Here is a 19,288-nt window from a genome sequence, read left to right on the forward strand (position 1 = left end):
CTTCATAAGTTATGGAGAATATGTAATAGAGTATTTTAACCGTTACTTTACTCAAATATGTTTGAAGTAACTGCATCCTTTGCATGTAACACGTTCCCCCACCCTTTGCCTTTTAAAACTCATTCAGTGAAGAGGCTGCAAGAGTGAGCTAATCCTTTTGTTTTGAGAACTTTGAAGTTTTTCTCCTTACTGGGTAGCAGTAATTTGTTAGGTAGCATGCCCCTTCTCACATCTTTTAAGGGTAGGTGGAAACTTTCCCAAAAAGTACCAAGAGAGTTATGCTTCTAAGGGTGAAACCAAATTCAGTACAGTATACTGCCTACTTCTAAAAACTTTCACCTTCTCCAGACCTGCATTCACACAAAAGTTAGTCCCGAAGTGGTACCAGAGAAACATTTCATGCATAGAGTTAGGTTTGGTTACCTGGGTGGGGGAAACAATAGCAGGTGAAACTATTGTGGGAGAATTGGTGCTTCTGTGCCCATTGGCTTCTGGAAGAAGAGGCAGGGGGTCGTGTTTCACGGAAACCACCACCACCGCATCCACAGGCTCCGAGGGGCGGATACAAAGTCTTTTGGGGGAAGAGGGGCCGCAGATGTCCCCCGACCGGAACACCGACTCGTACAGGGAGCGCTTGGGCGCAGCCTCGGATTTCACGTCGGGCCTAACCTGGCTGTCTTTGGGGAGGATGTAAGCGTTCCCCAGCGAGGGCGGCTGGGGGCGGTGGTGGTGGGAGGGATGGGTGGGGGGATGGTGGGAGTGGTGGCGAGCCGCCCCGTTCAGAGCCTCAACGTAGCAGCCCTGCGGGGCGGGCGAGCCCAGCTTGGTGCCGATGCCTGCGATGCTGTTGAGCGTGGCGATGGAGACCGCGCCGATGCAGTGGTTGGTGTAGGTCTTGGAGAGCTTGGCCGCCTTGGAAAGCATCTGCATCCTAGTGCCCAGCAAGTTCTTGCCGATGGCTTTGTTCTCGTACCAGGTCACATCGCCCTCGCTGCAGTGATCCCGGGGCCGCTGGAAGAACGCCTTGCAGAGGGGGTTGCGCTTCGACAGGTACTTGACGAAGCTGGCGTAGGGGCAGAACTCCGTGCCTGTCTCGTACATGCGGGGCAAGTTCTCCTCGTCGCTGCTCTCAGCGCGCTTCTTGCTCCAAGAAGACGAGCGCGACTTGTGGTAGGGCCCGAGGGACTTGAAGTAGACGAACTTGCGACCGTCCTCATCCATGGCCAGTCCAAAAGAGTCCTCCTCCAGTTCGCGCTGGTTCTCGCGGCCGCGCGTGCAAAAGTACATGCACGTCTCGAACCAGACCTTGTTGAGCAGCCCAAAGGGCGTGTTGGTGCTGAAGACGCTGGAGGTGTACAGTTTGCGCAGGTCGGCGCGCGTGATGGCTTGCTTCTGGACCACCGGCCCGGCCCCCTGCTCCTCGAGCTTGCGGATGACCGCGGCCAGCGTCAGGTTGGCGCTGCGCAGCTCGGGGTCCTTGGTGAGGTCTAGCGTGCGACAGTACGGGGGCTCGTTGAGGTAGCGATTGAGGGAGCTGCGGATGCTGATGAGCGACGACTTGCTGTAGAGCTGGCCGCTTTTGGAGCGGGCCTCGGCGTAGAAGGAGCGCAGCACGCGGCACAGCGCCCCCTTGTCCATGGTCTCGAAGTCCGGGCTCTGCGCCTTCTCGCTCAGGTACTCCCGGAAGATGCGCACGGCGTAGCGGGTGGCCAGCCGGGTGTTCTCGCTCAGCCGGGCCCGCTCGGGGCGCTGCAGCACGTCGGGGTCCATCTCGGCGCCGTCTCCGGGTGGCCCGCCGCGGGCCCGGGGCGCCAGCAGTCGCGGCGGCGCCTCGGGCTCCAGCGCGGCGCTCTGGTCCATATTGATCATATGGACCGGCTCCGGCTCCAGCTCCTCCCCGGCCGAGTCCTCGGGCTCCAGGGGCTCGTCCCAGTCCAGCCCCATCTCCTCCTCTTCCTCCTCCTCCTCCAGCCCCCCACCTCCGTCCTCCTCCTCGTCCCCCGTTATCTGCACCTCCTGGATCTCGTCCTCCTCCTCTTCTTCCTCCTCCTCCTCTCCCGCGCTGCAGTAATGCGGACGGCCGTGGTGGCGGCGGCCGCGGCCCCCCGCACCGCGCTCGCCCTCGCCCCGCTCCCCATTGTTCTCGGCGGCGGCGGCGGCGGCGGCGCTGGCGCTGCCGCCCGCACTGGTGTTACAGTCTCCGCTGCCAGGCATTCTCGCCATATTGCCGTCTCTCTGCCAGTCCTCGGGCAGGGCGCATGCGCTATATTGGACCGCAGCGCTGAGAGCTTTTGTGTTTAATGACCTTCAGCTACCAGGAGGCAAAGCCGGGCTCTTAAAGGAGCCGCGCTCCAATTGTCATTCCGGAGCGCTGCTCTGGAGGGGCAGCGGCGCGCTGGGGATGGAGGGGAGGGGAGGGAAGGTGGGGGTAAATTACACCGGGAGAGATAGGGTAGAGGCCGGAGGCTGGCCGGACCTTCTTCGTCCCCCACCCAGCTCCCCACTTCTAAGAAAACTTTGGAAGAAAAAAAAAAAAAAGGAAAGGGAGGGAGAGCTGTCGGTGGGGGCGAAACACTCCCAACTTACCCTCTGGCGGAGTATTGCGCGGGCCCGGGCGAGGCAGAGGGAGGGCGGGCGAGAGGGCGGGACGGTCTCGCTTCTCTAAGTAATGCCCGAGGAGCAGTGCCCCTTCCACCGCCCCCTCATTGCCCCCCGGACACTGGGGGTCGGGGCGGCCGCTGCTCCGGGCGGGCCGCGGGTGCTGCTGCGAGAAGCCGGTCTCTGGGGCCGCCCGGAGCGGAGCGGAGCTGGCAGGTTAATGAGCAGGGTGGAGGAGGCACGGCGAGGCCCCGCACCCTCTCTGCGCCCGCGGCCAGGGAGCAGCGGGCGAGGCTTGGGAGCGGGATGGGGCTGGCGGCGGCGGCTCCCCCACCTACTTGCTGGCGGCGAGGCACGGGGGCCTGGGGCCAGCCGCGCGGCTTCCAGCTCCCTTTCCGACTCTTGCAAAGGAGCGAAACACGCCCCGCGTTAGCCTCATCCCTTTTGACTTTTCCAACAGCCACATTTAAGCTGTCATTAAAGACCTGGGGCGCTCCCCGTAGGTCTGGGGCAAGTCTGCGCCGGTCCAGCCAGCCCCGGGTAGGAGCGAGAAAGAGAGACTGGGTGGGGCTGGTGGGAGGGGAGACAGTGAACAGACGCTTGGTCCCCAGGGACCCCCTCCCCACCCGCTGCCCTCGCTGCCTGCCCCAGGCAAATGGACACAATTCCCTCAGGCGAGGCGCTCCACCAAGTTGGAGCTAAACTATTCCTAAGGCCCGTCGGGTGGGCAATCTCGCAGGCGGAAAAAGTGAACTTGGATCTCGGCCGCCGCCGCCACAATTCGGCGATTCGGATCCCCAGCGCGTCTCACTCCAAGTTTGCCAACCGCCATTCGGTTGCCCTCGGGGCTGCGCTGCCTCTGGCGCGCGGGGGCGGGCACCTCGGAAACTGGAAAGGCAGCCAAAGAGCTCGCCGAGTCCCGCTTTCCCATAGGAGACACTGCCCCACTTCCACCCAAATGCCCGCCCCCGGCGCGCCCAGGCTTCGGGCGCGTCCAGGCGTCGCCGCCTCCTGCTCTTTCGGCCCAAGGGCAGCGTCCCACAGCCGCCTGGGACCTCGGCTGTTCTCTTTGGCGGCACAACCCAGGCCACCTCCGGAGCTCGCACCGCATTCTAACTTTGTCCTTCTTGAGCGGCCCCAGTATGCCCGGGCACGCCGGCCAGCTGCGAGTGCCTGGGGCGAGGGGAACCGACCGAGTTCGGTCCCATCTGCGCACCCACCGCGCGCGGCCGGCCCTCCTGGGAGGCAGCTTCACCAGATCCTCGAGTACAAGCTCGATTTGCCTCCAAGTCAGAATTCTCGGCAGTTTGGTTGTAGGAGTCAAGTCAACTGCCCGTGCCTCCTTCCCTGGCCCTCCCGTCTTGCTCTCTGGGAGGTTGATTATTTTACACATAAGCAGAAACCCTTCATCAATTTGTAATTTTTTAAAAGGAAAAAGGGGAGACCAGGTCTTTGCGCCGCGTGGGCGTCCAAGTGGGAGTTGAGGGTTTTTGTTTTTATTTTTCTAGCGATTGCTGTTCGCCCTTCTCGGCCCTGGACGCGGAGAAGAGTTGAGGAAACCGCGCCAGGTGTGAAACAAGTTAGAGCAAGTTTCTGCCTCGCGGGCCGCTTCTGACTCCTCGGGGAAAACACACACACCTCGCTCTCTTCTACCCCCCTCCCCCCCGCTCTCGGCGGAGAACCGTCCCGAATTGTCCCCAAGGTGCGGCCGGAGCGGTGACCGGCTTTGTTCACAATGCGCTGGTCTCCCGGTCCTCCCCGGAAACATGCGGAGAGGCGTGCTTGTTCCCCGGAGGCTGGGGCAGTGGGCAGTGGGCAGCTAAGTTAGTTGCAGTCACATAAGAGTTGGCACACACCAGTCGCACACGGCTACTTCCGGAGGGCTGGCCCTTTGTCCCAGGATGCTCTCAGATTTTCGGACAACCAGACGCTGGGACAGGGAATTTCGAGGGTGTTTGGAGAAGTCAGGTGGGCTCCTGAAGTTACCTACCAGGGACTGCTCCCCCGCGGCCCTCCCCGGAGCAGTGAGCCCGGGGCGGCGCTGGCCCGGGGCTGCGCTCCCAGGCTTGGCCCGGGACCCAGGCCCACGCTTCGCCCCCGGAGCGCTGCGGCTCCCCAGGTCTCCCCACCTCCGCGGGTGGTGGGGTCCACCCCCTGCGCACTAGCTCCTCTGGGCGAGCTGCTTTGAATTGCTCGCAGTTTGCCGGAGGCGGTGTGCTGGGTTGGACGCTCCGGGAAACAAAGCAACCAAAAACAGCTCCCAGTTGACGTCAACTTATTTCCAGAAAAGAAAATAGTTTTGTGCTCCCAGGACAAAATATCCCCCAGGGCAGATCTCTACAGGCAAAAGCCGGGGGGAGGGGGTGGGGAATAGCAGAAGCGAAAAACCTCCAGCGCAAATAACTTTTTAACGGACTTGGAAAAACAGCAGTTTCGGGTGCGGCCAGGACAGCGAGCAAACAACGGGCAGGACCCGTGCTTAAATTAGATGCGACAAACGCACCTTGGAAAGCCTGCCTTGGCCTGACTATCGGGCGGCTGTGGATCTGCTTCGTCTCACCAACTCCGGAAACGCTACCAGAATTCTCTGCCCATGATGATACTTCATGGAATGCTACTGGAAAAGTCCTCTTCAGGCTGGGACCTACACTAGTCACCGGCAAGAACACCCAGGAAAACTAAGCAGTTACACACTCTTCTTCCCCCGACCAAAAAGAAAAAAAAAAGTTGCTTAAAAACCCAATAACAGAAATTACAGCTGAGTCCATAAAGTAGTTCAATTCCAAGTTTAATAAATGATCCGGTAAAAACATCCTGTGGTTCCATACACTCAGTTCCACACAGAGAATCTAAACAGCTTTCTTATTATTTGCTTATTTATCTATATTTTATTAGCTGTACGCTGGTTGTCCTGCCGGTCAGTCCAGCACAGGATTATTCCACTTGGTCCTTCTGCATCATGAAGTCCACTGAGCCCACCACCGTGACCACTGACTGCTGCCAGGTCACCCCTTTCAGAGGACACTTTATTTCCCATGCAAGAAGCAGGGCTTTATTATAAAAATAATTCCATTACTGTATGAAACATTTATTGCAATCATTTAACTGTCACAACTGTTCGCTATAAGCTGCTGTTGTTTACAACTACGAGAAAATACTCCACATTTCTCTCTCTGTATATTTGTGCTTCTCCATTTCTCAGAATACTTGAAAATAGAGACAGTTATTTTGGGAAGAAAAACTCCAAACATTTGCTCCTCATTTTATAATCCATCTGCTTCCATTTCAGGTTCACACTTTATGAAAGGTTGCACCATATAGAAACAAGTTCAGTGCTTCCTCCTTTCTGCTGGTAGTCTTTGAGCATCATCTGTTATTATATAGTTGATTGATACAGTTGCTTTTTATCTGCCTGTTTCCTCTACCAAACCAATATACCTTTGCAGTTTCAGGCTGGTGCCTGGGACATGGTGAAAATACCAGCCATTCATTTATACTGAATGAATGAATGAATGAACAGGATCTGTGTTTTGTTAAGTCCCATGGTTAGCAGGAAGGGTTTTTTTTTTTTTGTGAAAAATCTAGAATATCATGAACCTGAATTTCTATATTAAAAATCAGGAGACGCCTACATTATTGTTTGCAAGTTAAAATGAATATAATAGCTGTTTTGCATTAGTCTGTCTTTACCATTAATTCCCTCTTCTGTGGACCATGCTGTCAAAAGTTATTGCTGAAGTAGAGTGAGGGGATATTTTCTCCCGGTGGAGTTAATGTTGACTTTTCCTAAGGCAGATCTGGGGATGGAGGTGTCTGTGTATTAAGAGAGGTGTGTTGGGAGGATTTAAATTGGTAAATTTAAGGAATTTTGTGAGCTTTTCAGTGCAGAGGCCAGAAAAAGCATTTAGCTTATCACTTCAAAGAGATAAATCAAAAGAGAAAGCCATCCTCTCTTCATTTGATTACTAGAAGATTCATAAAGTGCTTTGGAGGTTAAATATAAATTCAAACTGAAGCTATTTTGACATACCTTTGTTTCAGAGTTTCACTATTAATTCTGCTGAATTCAATGGAAGATCATTTTGACTAATGTCTTTTGAACTCAGATAAAAATTGAGCCCATGTAATGTAATGCTGCTAAGTGGAAGAAAAGAAAAATAACTCCACAGGAGCAGAAACTATGTGTTACTTATTCCTGTATCTCCAGTTCATTTCTAAGTCAGTTTCTTGGAGTATTTTAGCAAGGTGGCTGGCCTGTAGGAGACCCTCAGTGAACACACATGTATCTATGTGTGGGAGAAAACGAACCGGAACAAAAGGTTGCTCAGCAGAGCGGTGACAGGCTTTACCTCTAAACCTAGCCTACTTGGGTTTGGATCCTACTTTGCCTTACCAGCCATCCTTTTCCATGACTCAGCCCTCTCATTATTATATTATCTGGGTGATGATAATAATAATGTCCCTTCCTCAGAGGATTTTGAGAATTAAATAAATTTGTATGTATGAAGCACTTACACAGGTCTTGAACATTAGTACACATGCAACTATTGGCTCTTATATAGTAAGGCTCTAATATTTCCCAAGCTTGACAGTAAACAAGAAAATCAACAACCAGAGAGGCTTAAAAGAGGCCACTTCCCCAGGATCTCTCTGACCTGGCTAGGGCAGGCAGGTCTGGTTCCATATGCCTTGCTTCAGCTGCTTGACCACATTCACCCTCTAGGAACTTTTTGAAAAAAAAAAAAAAAAGTCTTCAAAGATCAATTCCTTACCATCAGAATAATCCTGTGTACAATATTTACAATTTATTATTATTGCTTTTTAGAGACAGAGTCTCCCTATCATCTTGGGTGGAGAGTGCTACAGTGTCATAGCTCACAGCAACCTCAAACTCTTGGGCTCAAGAGATCTCTTGCCTCATCCTCCCTAGTAGATGGGACTACAGGTGCCTGCCACAGCACTGGGCTAGTTTTTCTATTTTTAGTAGAGATGAGGTCTTGCTCTAACTCAGGCCGGTCTGGAACTCCTGAGCTCAGGTGATCCACCTACCTCAGCCTCTCAGAGTGCTAGGTTACAGGTGTGAGTTTCTGCGCCCAGCCAGCACTATGCACAATTTGATTTGGGAATCTTGGGAAGACTAGAGTAGTACAAGGCTTTGGACTATGACACAACCTGTAACTGGATGAGAAACAGTGTAATCTTTGTCATGTGTCCAACTAGACACTGGTACGATTTTTTTTTGGGGGGGGGGCTTTTGGAAGTACTGGTCCATTTATATCTTTAAAGAAATGACAGTGAAGAATTTAAAGACAAAAAGAATGCCTACAGACCCAAATGGTTTCTATCGAAAGGCTGGCTCTTCTATATAAATCTTGTGGGGGCAAAGAGGGTATCCCCCATTTTCTTCTTCATAGTACTCGTGACATGGTGATGGACAGGAATAGAATATTTAGTTTCTAATTGCCACCTGGTAGCTATAATTCTAGGTCTTTCCACTCAATAATCATCTACCAGTTTCCTAGGCTATTTTTAAAACAAGTAAATGTGTAAGAGAAATATAATTCTCATAAGTAAATTCTGTTTTTGTGGAGCCTGAAAATGTGTTCTCTTTCTCTTTGGTATAATATTCTATTTTTTTTTTTCCTTTTCTTTTGTTGCAATTTGGCTGGGGCCAGGTTCGAACCTGCCACCCTTGGTATACGGGGCCAGCACCCTATTTACTGAGCCACAGGTGCTGCCCTGGTATAATATTCTAAAAATAAAATTTCACTTGGTTAATAAAGAAATCAAATGTGAAGGTTATTGAGGTTAAGTCAAATCAAAAGTTAATAATGATAGTCATTTCATTCTTTGTCTGCTGGTCATGGATCTTTTAAGAGTACGTGGATTAAAAAAAAGTATGTGGATTGAAGTGGACATTACTCCTATTATTATTATAAATAGAATCTCTTTCAGTGCCATTGCAATACTGAGTAAGGCAGAAAAGAAGATAAAGGTTTATTAATATGTCATGTAATAAATATATATTTTTTAAATGATGGAGGAGCTATTTACAATAGTTTCAGAATCTAAAATATTCCTGAAATTATTTGTATATTTCAAATACAGGGAGCTGCAAAATTGGTAGAAGCAAAACAAAACAAATAACAAAAACTAAAAAAAATCACTTTTTACCCAAATGTTGGTACAAAAACATGATTCTCATTATTTTATTGTCAATTGCAATTAAGATAGCCTTTTAAGAAAGCAGTTAATTGTCAATCTCTTCAAAAGCCCTGAAAAATGTTCACATTTCTTACCCAGAAATTGCTTCTGGAAATTCATCCTCTTAAGAAATATTGCATTCTATTTGTATTATATTTTGTTAAAGTTTGAATTATTGCATTTAAACCTCTCAGACAAATGAGTTTTGCAGTGTAGGTCACAAAGTGGTCTCTAGAACTGCATCTCATGATGTCTTAGAGACCTCCTTCTGTTGACAAAAAAGTTTCGAGTAAGTATTTGTTGAATGGAGGAAGGGAGGAGTTCACTAGGGTAGAATCACGCCTTGTCAACTTTCCACGGCAATGGTACCATTGAATGAATATCAATAATGATAGTGAAGAGAAAGGATATGTTCTACAAAGGCAAAGCAGGGTAAAATTTAAAGCTTATATTTCAATATCCTCTTGACTTTGAGAAAGTTTAAGGACCAGATTTTGAAGCTCTAGATATCAGAAATTGGTATCTAGGTATATTGTGGCAATTCACAGGACGTGCGGAGGAGAGTGTATGTACCTGCCCTGTGGCTGTGTTTCTAAATGAACTAAAAAAGAAAAAAAAAAAATCCCCTTTTAAATACCCAGAAGCACTAACCCACATTTTGAACTAATTGACTTACTTTTTCTTAGGAAAGCTTAATTTAACTGATAGGGGCACATGGGTTTATCTTAATATTTAAGGAAGCCCTGGGAGGGGGTTGCTCTATTTCTTTAATTTGATGTTGGAGATCCAGGCTTTGCACCTGAAGGAGGAAGACTGCCTTTTAGAGGGGCAGACAAGCGGGAAACCTTATGACCTAGCCCCTGTATTCTGTGATCTAAGTTTGCAGAGCCGTGGCACAGTTGCTCCCAGTAGAATACTCAGCATTCTTCATGTTTAGTCTTCCTGCAGTCTGTCCTTTGATTAGGATACCCCAGGGGTCATGTGGTGTCATTACTCCAAATAAAAACAAACTTCCCTGGGTGTTGATTGCATCTGCTTGTTTCACAGATCTTTGCTCTCTTTATGACTCATTCCCTTAAATTAAAAAGCACAAAACAAAAATGTGGCTTATCATTCTCCTCTGATTATAAAAGCAGTAAGTGTTCTTTGGCAGCGATTCTGAAAAGTACAGAAATCCAGGAGCACACATATGCCTCATGTTTCCGTCTGGTTACCGTGCAGCGCATGCTTGCTGTGGGCCTGCTCTTCCATGTTAGCACTCTCCATTCACTCCTATTCCTGCTTTATGTGAGTAGAAACCCCGAGACTAAATAACTCACCCAACTTCACACAGCTGGTGAAGTTCAACTCCAGAGAACACACACTTTCTGAACAGTTCACCAGTCCGGGCCCTTTCAGTTCTATTTTCACTGCCCAGAGAAAACCACTGTTAACAGTCGGGTGTATTTCTGTGAATTCAATCATATGTGGTTTACTGTTTAAGCACTACCTACGGTATTTTGAAAATCCATAATTCCAAGTATGCAACCAGTGAATTTTTGGCAAACTCTGACAAGCACGCGGTAAGAGCCGGGAAGGAAAGGGGATGTGCTCCCCACACTTCCTGATTCTGGGAGGAGTGAACTTTCAATAGGCCCACAGGGTCGGTAGTTTTTCTTTCCTCTTTCTAATGTTATCATATTGCAATCTGCCATAGAAAAACACATTAAGTCATCCTTTATCCAACTTAGGGAAGTTGAGTTGAGCTGTCAGAGTTTGAGGATGAATGATGAACCCCACTCCGGGTCTTTTTTGCTGTCCCCATGGCAATACGCACAGAATACCACTCTTATTACTACCTGTTTGAATTTCAGATTAATATGAGGGTACAAACAATTAGGTTACATTGTTGCATTTGTTAGGTAAATTCCCTGTTGTAGTTGTGTCCCCCACTGAGGAGGTGTACTATATACCCTGACATTGTGCCCATTAGGTGGGGGCACCTCAACTGTCCTCCCTTCTCTCCTCTCCCCCCTTTCTTTTCCCCTCCCGGAATACAGCTTTTAAACAACAGATCACTGAAATGCCTAGGAAGGTTTTGCTATGGCTATTGTTCCCAGTTCTGTGGCATTTGGATATAGTGGTATTGTAAGTGCTTTTTAGACTTTAGCATCATGCTTTAGTGGTCAATGTGCTTTCTAAATTCACTATTCATTTGGCTTTCCTAGAATTGTTGGCTGTTAGATTTAGAGCCTGAATCGCAGTGTCTTTAACCTCAGAGTGCATCAGAAATCAGAATTAGCTGAATCACTTGGAAAACTTGTTTCAGATGCAGATTCCTGGGTGCCAACTCCAGAGATTCTGATTTAGTAGGTCTTGGGTATGGCCCAGGAATGTGCATTTTAAACATACAGTTCAGATAATTCTAATACTAACCTGACCACACTTTGAGACCTTACTGCCCCCAAAGCAAATATAATTTCATCAAGTAATAAAATAATTTTCTCTCTCACAATCATCCTGGGGCAGTGAATTCATTTGAAAAGTGAACAGAAGTTATGAACGATGCACTTGCAAGCCAGTTCTGCCTACTATTTCAGGGGACATGGCGAGTCAAGTCTGCATGTTAAGACTCTGCTACCCTGGTCTCCAACACCACTTTAATAACTATGCTCCCCTGGTCAAATCATCCTCATGGCTCCTTTCCTACCTTAGTTCCAAATCCAAACTCCCTATAACCTTGCCCCTGTCTGATTCAGCCAGTCTGGGGTAGGACTGAGAGTGTGCACATCCCCAGGTGACTTTCATGCAGTGGTGAGAACTGCTGGCTTAGGAGAAGTTGGACACAACCTCCACAGGGAAGAATCAGCGTGCGGTTGAGGGCGTGGAGCCTAGTGAGGCTCCCTGGACCAATTCAGCAGTCCTGGGGGAGGGTCTTGCCACTGGCTGAGCCTATGGTTGGGAGGGGCTGTTAGGAGGCCTGAATCTGAATGCACCTTCCTCTAAAATACCAGCTTCCTTTCCAACTGGGAAATTCCTTCTCACCCTTCCACCAGTCTAAATTGTCTTGATTCCATTAAGGCCCAGCTCCAAATCCCACTTCTCCACAAAGCAGGGAGCAGTGACCTTGCTCTTCAGGCTGCTGCGGCCAGGCCCTTTGCTGGTGCCCTTCATGGGTGTGTGTGCTGCCCTCGGCCCTTTGGTTGTAAGTTGCAGGCTCCCAGGACTGCATGTGACTTTTCTTCCTTGTACTTGCACTCTTGAGAGTTTCTTCTCTTTAGGAGGCTTCACACTGTACGGTGGTGATTCTCAACATGGGCTCTACCTTAAAATCACTATGGGAGCTTTTTAAAAATGTTAACACCGCTGAATAATTAGAGAGAGAAATGTCAGCCTTGGCCACCTCTCCCACAAACACCCCTTGTTCCCCCCCCAAATATAAGGAAAATATGGCAAAATGCTTTTTTTTTTAAAGTGTTTAACCTACATCTTGGGGGGTGTTCATTCTGTCTACTTTTGTATATGCCAAATATTCTGACAATAAAACAACATGTATCATTGCCAGATCTTACCCCAGATTTACTAAAAGTAAAGCTCCTGCACCCAGGTCTGAGATCTTAAAAGCCTCTCTCTCTGGTTTTCTGTTATCAAATTACTTCTTTTTATCCTTTAGGCCTGTCCTAGAATGCATGGTGCTCACTATTGGTGGCATGTAAGAACTTGCCAAAAGAATCAATACTTAGATCCTTTCCTAAGGAATCTGATGGAATTGGTCTGGGAAGTGGCCTGGCATGGGGCATTTTTTAAAGCTTTGCAGGTGATTCTAATGTGCACCTAAGACTGAGGTCCATCTGCACTGGTCTATTCAGGGGTCCTTAATATAAGGTCTTAGGGGGATCTGGGATGGTCTGTGACCTGCAGAAAATGTATGCAAAATGTTCCATATATATACATCTGTGTATTTTTGTAGAACAAAAATCCATAGCTTTCAATAAAATCTTACAGGAGTCTGTGTCTCAAAATAGTTTTAAAAACATCCACATGGATGTGGGGAAATAAGCAAACATATCCTCTGTTGTTTGTAGAAGTCTGAATTGGTACAGGCTTTTTAGAGGACAATTTGGAAGCAGCTATCTGTGGGTAAAAGGTATATCCCTTTCAATCCATTAATTCATTTCTAGAAATCTGAGCTGCACACAAAGATATATATGTACAAGGATGTTCTTGAAGCATTATTTGTAATAAAGAATCACTGAATACAATCTAACTCTACAGATGGATGGTGAATAAATAAATTATGTCTGATCTAGTCCACATAACGCTAGCTGTTCTGTTACCTATAGAGAATAATATGGGTTTACAGGTCCTGAGTGCAATGGTCTCCAAAACATTTTGTTAAACAAGTAAAGAACATTAATGAAAAGTGTAAGTCCATTTGCTGAAAAAGAAATTAGCTAAAATGACACATCCTTCTTTCTCCCCGGCTGCCTGAGGATCGCCCGCCATCACAAAGGACATGGTAACTATCCGGACCAGGAAGTTCATGACTAACTGACTACTTCAGAGGAAACAAATGGTCAATGGTCAGGTCCCTCACTCTGGGAAGGCAACAGTACCAAAGACAGAAATTAGGGAAAAACTAGCCAAAATGCACAAGACCACAGCCAATGTCATCTTTGTATTTGGATTTAGTGGTGGGACTTTGGTGAGAAGTGGGAAGACAACGAGCTTTGGCATAATTTACGATCCTTTGGATAATGCAAAGAAAAATGAACCTGGGGCAGCACCTATGGCTCAGTGGGTAGGGCGCCGGCCCCATATACTAAGGGTGGTGGGTTCATACCTGGCCCCGGCCAAACTGCAACAAAAAAATAGCTGGGTGTTGTGGTGGGCGCCTGTAGTCCCAGCTACTCAGGAGGCCCAGGCAAGGGAATCACCTAAGCCCAGGAGTTGGAGGTTGCTGTGAGCTGTGTGATGCCACAGCACTCTACCAAGGGCAACAAAGTGAGACTCTGTCTCTACAAAAAAATAGAAAATAAAAAGAAAAATGAACCCAAACATAGACTTGCAAGGCATGGCTTGTATGAGAAGAAAAAGACCTCAAGAAAGCAGCGAAAAGAACATAGGAACAGAATGAAGAAAGTCAGGGGGACGGCAAAGGCCACTTCCACGGAAGCACCAAGCCCTACCAATTCTAGCTCATAATTTGCTCTAAATCTATCTGCTATGTTTTCACCCCCTGCTGGCAAAGAGTGAGATGGAGATTGGATAACAAGTGACGTTAAAGACTCTACAATGACGTTATCTGCAGCCATTGTATAGATTTTTCACAAGAGGATTGATAAGGACTTTTCATGTGAAAAAAATAAAAAATAAAATAAAATGACATATCCATACTTTACAGATGTAGATGCATTGGGGAAAAAAGGGAAACCTGAAATTTTTTACAGTAGTGACTTCTGGGAAGGAATGGGTGTTATGAATGAATGACTTTAACTTCCTGTGTTCTGTGTATGCTTCGGTGGTGTTTGAGTCTTGCACTGTGACTATGAGATCCCTTATTGCTTATTTAACAGGAAACGGGGCCACGTGCTGACATCTTTGGACTCTGTCTCTGTGGCTTTCATTGCACTATGGAATGGCTCCTGTTTCCAGCTGCCTATCATATGGACCCTGGGTCCGTCTGCTTGTGTGTCGTATAGGTCTTCCAAACCTAACATGCCTAAAACCAAAACAATCTTCTCCTTACTCCCCACCCTCCGTTCTACATGTTCTATTCAGTGCCTGCCACAACCCAGACATTTCTAAGGGATGCTGCATTGCTCTCAAGCACCAGTGAAGGGACAGGTTTGTCAAGCCAAGTTGTGCCAGGACAACCAAAGCCCAGGTAACTGGAAAGCTGGATTGAAATTCCTGGGCCAAACAGTATCCCTCTGGGAATTATGAGAGCTAAGTTCATCAGTAGGGAGAAGACAGGGGAAGCCAGCCATGGAAGTAGCACGGTTGCCCCGCTAGTGCGCTGAAGACCCCGGCCTGCTCTGATTCCAGACCCACCTTCCATTCTGGCCTCCTGGAATTCCCGTGCTGGGGATCACTGGGGTTTCTCTTCCATTATAGTCGCACTACATCCCTATAGTTAATCATCCCCGGACTTAAATTTCTTTTCCTGACAACTTACAGAGCCCAACTAACTGTGCCTTCACCCTCTGCCCAGGCCCAACTCCAGAGTCTCAGACTCAGCCAAAGGCACCAAAATTCACTGTGGTGGTGACCGAAACCTGGCCGATGTTCCTTCTTCCTCCTCCTTCAAGCTCCTTCTCACCTTCCACTTCCACTGAAGCACCACGCCCTACCAATTCTAGCTCATCATTTGCTCTAAATCTATCTGCTATGTCTTCATCTCTGTCTAAATACCCTCCATCCAAACCGTCTTCTCCTTTATTTCCTAACTCTGCAATGCACCACGCTGGGAACCCTGTGGTCACCTTCACTGCTCCCTCACGTTCATGTCAAATCTGTTCCATCCAGCTCATGATCTCTCGTTCCAATGGCATCACCCTAACCCCTTCAGGCCACGTCTGCTGTCAAGTGACACAGGGAACAGGGGAGAGGCTGAGACTGAAGGCAGCACACCCCCCAACCCGGGGAGTGAACAGCCTGCAAACATGTCCAGGCTGGGCTTAGTCCTTATCCTTGGATGTCCATGAGATGCCTCTGTGCCCTTTAAGTTGGGCTATTTGTGTGTCTCCTCCTTGAAAACCAACAAACAAAACTAAAACATGCTCCCTGCCTATACCGTTAGTGGGGCCACCATTCCCCAACACCAGCCCACCTCTAGCTACCAGGGAGTAATTGCACTTCCTTGAAAACACTTGTCTTGCCCTACCTTGGCTCCCAGTCTCGTGGCTGCGCTCTTCCTCCCTCACCAAACTCAATCCCCAAGATCTTTTTGGTATGAATTCACATGATACCTCTTCTTGGAAGCCTGTTACCTCCCCTTCAGCAGGCTGGGCTTCCCTTCTTTCCAGAAAGAGAGTATGCACTGGGGTAAGTGCGTGGAGTCTGGCACCAAACTGCTGCGAAGGTGCTGTGTGATCTGGGGGCAACATCCTTCACCTTTCTTAGTGTTTTTGCTTGTAGACTGGAGGACTGTTGCGAGTATCAGATGTGTTAATATGGGGAAGTGCTCACAAAGTGCCTGGTGCACTGTAAGCGTTTGGTGTGTGTTAATATAGACCGTGATCCTGCCACAGCAGCATTAACCACTTAATTGTGCATCTTGGTCTCAGCTCAAGTCCTCTGAGACACCTTTTCCAACTCCCTATGGCAGAACTTGCCATGACTCCCTAGCCCTGTAGACAGACAGACCTACATTTTAGCAGTTGCATGTATTATAATTGCTATTCTTCTTTTTTCGAGACAGAGTCTTGCTCTGTTGCCTGGGGTAGAGTGCCATGGCCTTACCTCACAGCAACCTCACACTCCTGCGCTCAAGCAATCCTCCTGCCCAGCCTCTCGAGGAGCCCTTGCCCTTGGATGTCCATGCGTCTACAGGCAACCACCGTAAGAATCAGCTAATTTTTCTATTTTTAGTAGAGATGGGATCTCGCTCTTGCTCAGGCAGGTCTCAAACTTCTGCTCTCAAGCAATCCTCCAGCCTCAGCCTCCCAGAGTGCTAGGATTATGGGCATGAGCCCCTGCACCCCGGCCTGCTCTTCTCCTTAACTAGAGTCCTTCGGCTTCATTGAGAGCGGCTTTAATATTTTTGTGTTTGTATTCACATTGCATAACATGGTTAATGGCACGTGGGAGGTATTAAATGGATGTTTGTTGCATTAATTTTAATTGTGAATTTTCTTGCCTAATCACCCATTAGGCTGCAAACTCCTTGTATCCATATTACTCTTTGCATAAGGAGAGGCAGGAGAGACAGTGGTACTAGGTCGGACTGAGCATGGACTTGAGCCAGACGGCCTCATTGAAATCAAGCAGGGCTACTTCTTAGCTGGATAACTTTAAGCAGGTCTAATTCCAAGTAACTCAACCCACATCCCTAGCCCAGGCTCTCACTTCACTGCAGTGTGGACCATGGGTGTTTACCTATATGTTCTGGGCCTTCGTCCAGGCAGCTCCCCTGGACCTAGGAAGCCTTTCCCTTTTATACACTTGACACATTCCCAATTATCTGCTAGAGGCATTCAAGAAGCCCACTCTGATCTTTGTCCTGCGGGAACACTTCCACATACAGTGGTTCTCAACCTGTGGGTCGTAACCCACAGGAACTGTATTAAAGGGCTGCAGCATTAGGAAGGTTGAGAACCACTGTTATAATTATATCTCTCCAGAGAAGCTACAGTGTGCCCGCACATTTGTGTATTTTTTTTTTTTTGTAGAGACAAAGTCTCACTGTACCGCCCTCGGGTAGAGTGCCGTGGCGTCACACGGCTCACAGCAACCTCTAACTCTTGGGCTTACGCGATTCTCTTGCCTCAGCCTCCCAAGCAGCTGGGACTACAGGCGCCCGCCACAACGCCCGGCTATTTTTTGGTTGCAGTTTGGCCGGGGCTGGGTTTGAACCCGCCACCCTCAGCATATGGGGCCGGCGCCCTACTCACTGAGCCACAGGCGCCGCCCCATTTGTGTATTTTTTTAAAGAAAAGTTTCACAGGCTCGGCGCCCGTAGCACAGTGGTTATGGCGCTAGCCACATGCACCAAGGCTGGTGGGTTCGAGCCTGGCCTGAACCAGGTAAACAACAATGACAACTGCAACAAGAAAACAGCTGGGCGTTGTGGCGGATGCCTGTAGTCTTAGCTACTTGGGAGGCTAAGGCAGGAGAATCGCTTAAGCCCAAGAGTTTGAGATTGCTGTGAGCTGTGATGTCACAGCACTCTATCGAGGGTGACAGAGTGAGACTCTGCCTCAAAAAAAAAAAAAAAAGGAAAGAAAAGAAAAGTTTTACCAGGTCATGGAAGATGCAATACTGAATCAAAGCCAGGCAAAAAGTAACATCGCGATGCATCAAAAGGAAAGAGATACTTGTGGCTGTATCACTAATGTGATGACGTGGGCCAAATCTTCCAAAAAGTTGGAGTAACTTTTCTTTAAAGAGTAGCCATTATGGAGTAGATGAGGGGCCAGGAAGGGAAGCTCTTGTTAATATTGGTAAGATCCTTTGAAGGTGAAGACTGGCGGGTGATAAGTGCTAAGTGTCGGATTACTCTGTAATTAGGGACCAGTTCTGTTCCAGACCATCTCCTTCTCTTGGCAGAGTATCACATTGTTTTTGTGAACAATTGATTCCTTTCATTCATAACCTTTCCCTTCATATTTCTATGGTTCTAAGGGGCTCCATCACAGTCACCTGGATTAGGCCGTCTTTCAGATTTCTTCCTTTTGGTTTTTAACATAGGAGGACTTAAATTCTGTCTTTGAAAATGAAGCAAGCTTTCCCAGAATGTTCTGTGGATCTTCAGTCTCCGAGAGATGGAGGGAGCAAGCCTATCAAGAACGCCCCATGGCACATGGAAGAGTTTTTCCTGTCCACCTGCAATAAATACACTTGAGCTTCTTTTTTCAGTGACTTCCATTTTGTGGGCATTAGTTTGACTCTTCCGAGTCCCAACTTACTTTTCTGGATGAATTAAACTGCCTTTAATTTGCTGCTTGCTGCTCGTGTGGGGGTGAGCCTGCTTTGTTTCCAGAACTTCTTCCCTGTGGGAAGTTGAAGTGTTAGTGCCAATTTCTTTTTTTTTTTTCCCAAAGAAGGATGGAAGAGTTAAGTTTAGTACTAAGGATTAACTCAGCAGTGGTTGTTAAACTCTTTGAAATCATTAGATGAAAAGCAAAAACAGATCTGTACTAAGTATACATATCCTTGTTATTTTTGTTATTACTGTAGGAATTTTCCATTCTGAGAGTATGTTATTACTGGATAATTTTCTCTCTGGATTTATGATGTTACGTTTTATTTAGGAAACACGTATTTCTTTCACAAATATTCTTTACATTTCTTACCCATGATAACTTTTCTTACCTTGGTAGAGTCTGAACCCTGTGGGATACTCAGGTTTTTTCTATTTGCAATGTTAACATAAACCTAAGTGCGTTGTAGGGGTCAAAAGCCATGTGTTGAATTGAACCAAATGCCTTGCCATTTTGAAATGCTATCAAATAGCTGTAATTAAATACTTCCCCGTCAACGAATTCAGTGAAGGATTTTGGCATTTTTGACCATTTCTTTCTTGAAATTCTAATTCTCAAGTTTCCTGGTCTGTCTAAGGATCCTCATACCATATCCCAGGCTGGGTAGGGAGTAGTAGAAAGTCAGACCTATGAGGTCAGCTGTTTCTGCCCAGACCCCTGCCTTGTGTTCTACCCCTACAGGAGCAGTTCTGCAGAGCTCCTTCTGGCTGTCCTGAAATAAACTGACAGAATTTGCCGGTGCACCACCAGGCTCTGAGTTGGTTAACAATTTGCTGAGAAGACAGCTCTGAAATTGCTTCTGC

At 47.8% G+C, this 19,288-nt stretch overlaps 1 protein-coding gene across 3 annotated transcripts in view; it reads right to left on the reverse strand.

Annotated features, from left to right (window-relative positions):
* KCTD1 (potassium channel tetramerization domain containing 1) overlaps positions 1-19,288 on the reverse strand; it is a 196,556-nt gene that overhangs the window by 95,962 nt on the left and 81,306 nt on the right. The window contains exons 1-2 of one of the 3 annotated variants that reach the window (XM_053571662.1): positions 2,587-3,104; positions 424-2,395 (exon numbers count right to left, since the gene is read on the reverse strand). The exons of 1 other annotated variant lie outside the window; for it this stretch is intronic. In XM_053571662.1, the coding sequence (XP_053427637.1) occupies positions 424-2,223 (1,800 nt within the window). In that variant the 5' untranslated portion in view covers positions 2,224-2,395; positions 2,587-3,104. Of the gene's footprint in view, positions 1-423; positions 2,396-2,586; positions 3,105-19,288 lie in introns of those variants that run through there. One more of the 3 variants, XM_053571664.1, reaches the window with a different exon arrangement.

This window comes from Nycticebus coucang, chromosome 19, assembly GCF_027406575.1.
Source record: "Nycticebus coucang isolate mNycCou1 chromosome 19, mNycCou1.pri, whole genome shotgun sequence".
NCBI lineage: Eukaryota > Metazoa > Chordata > Mammalia > Primates > Lorisidae > Nycticebus > Nycticebus coucang.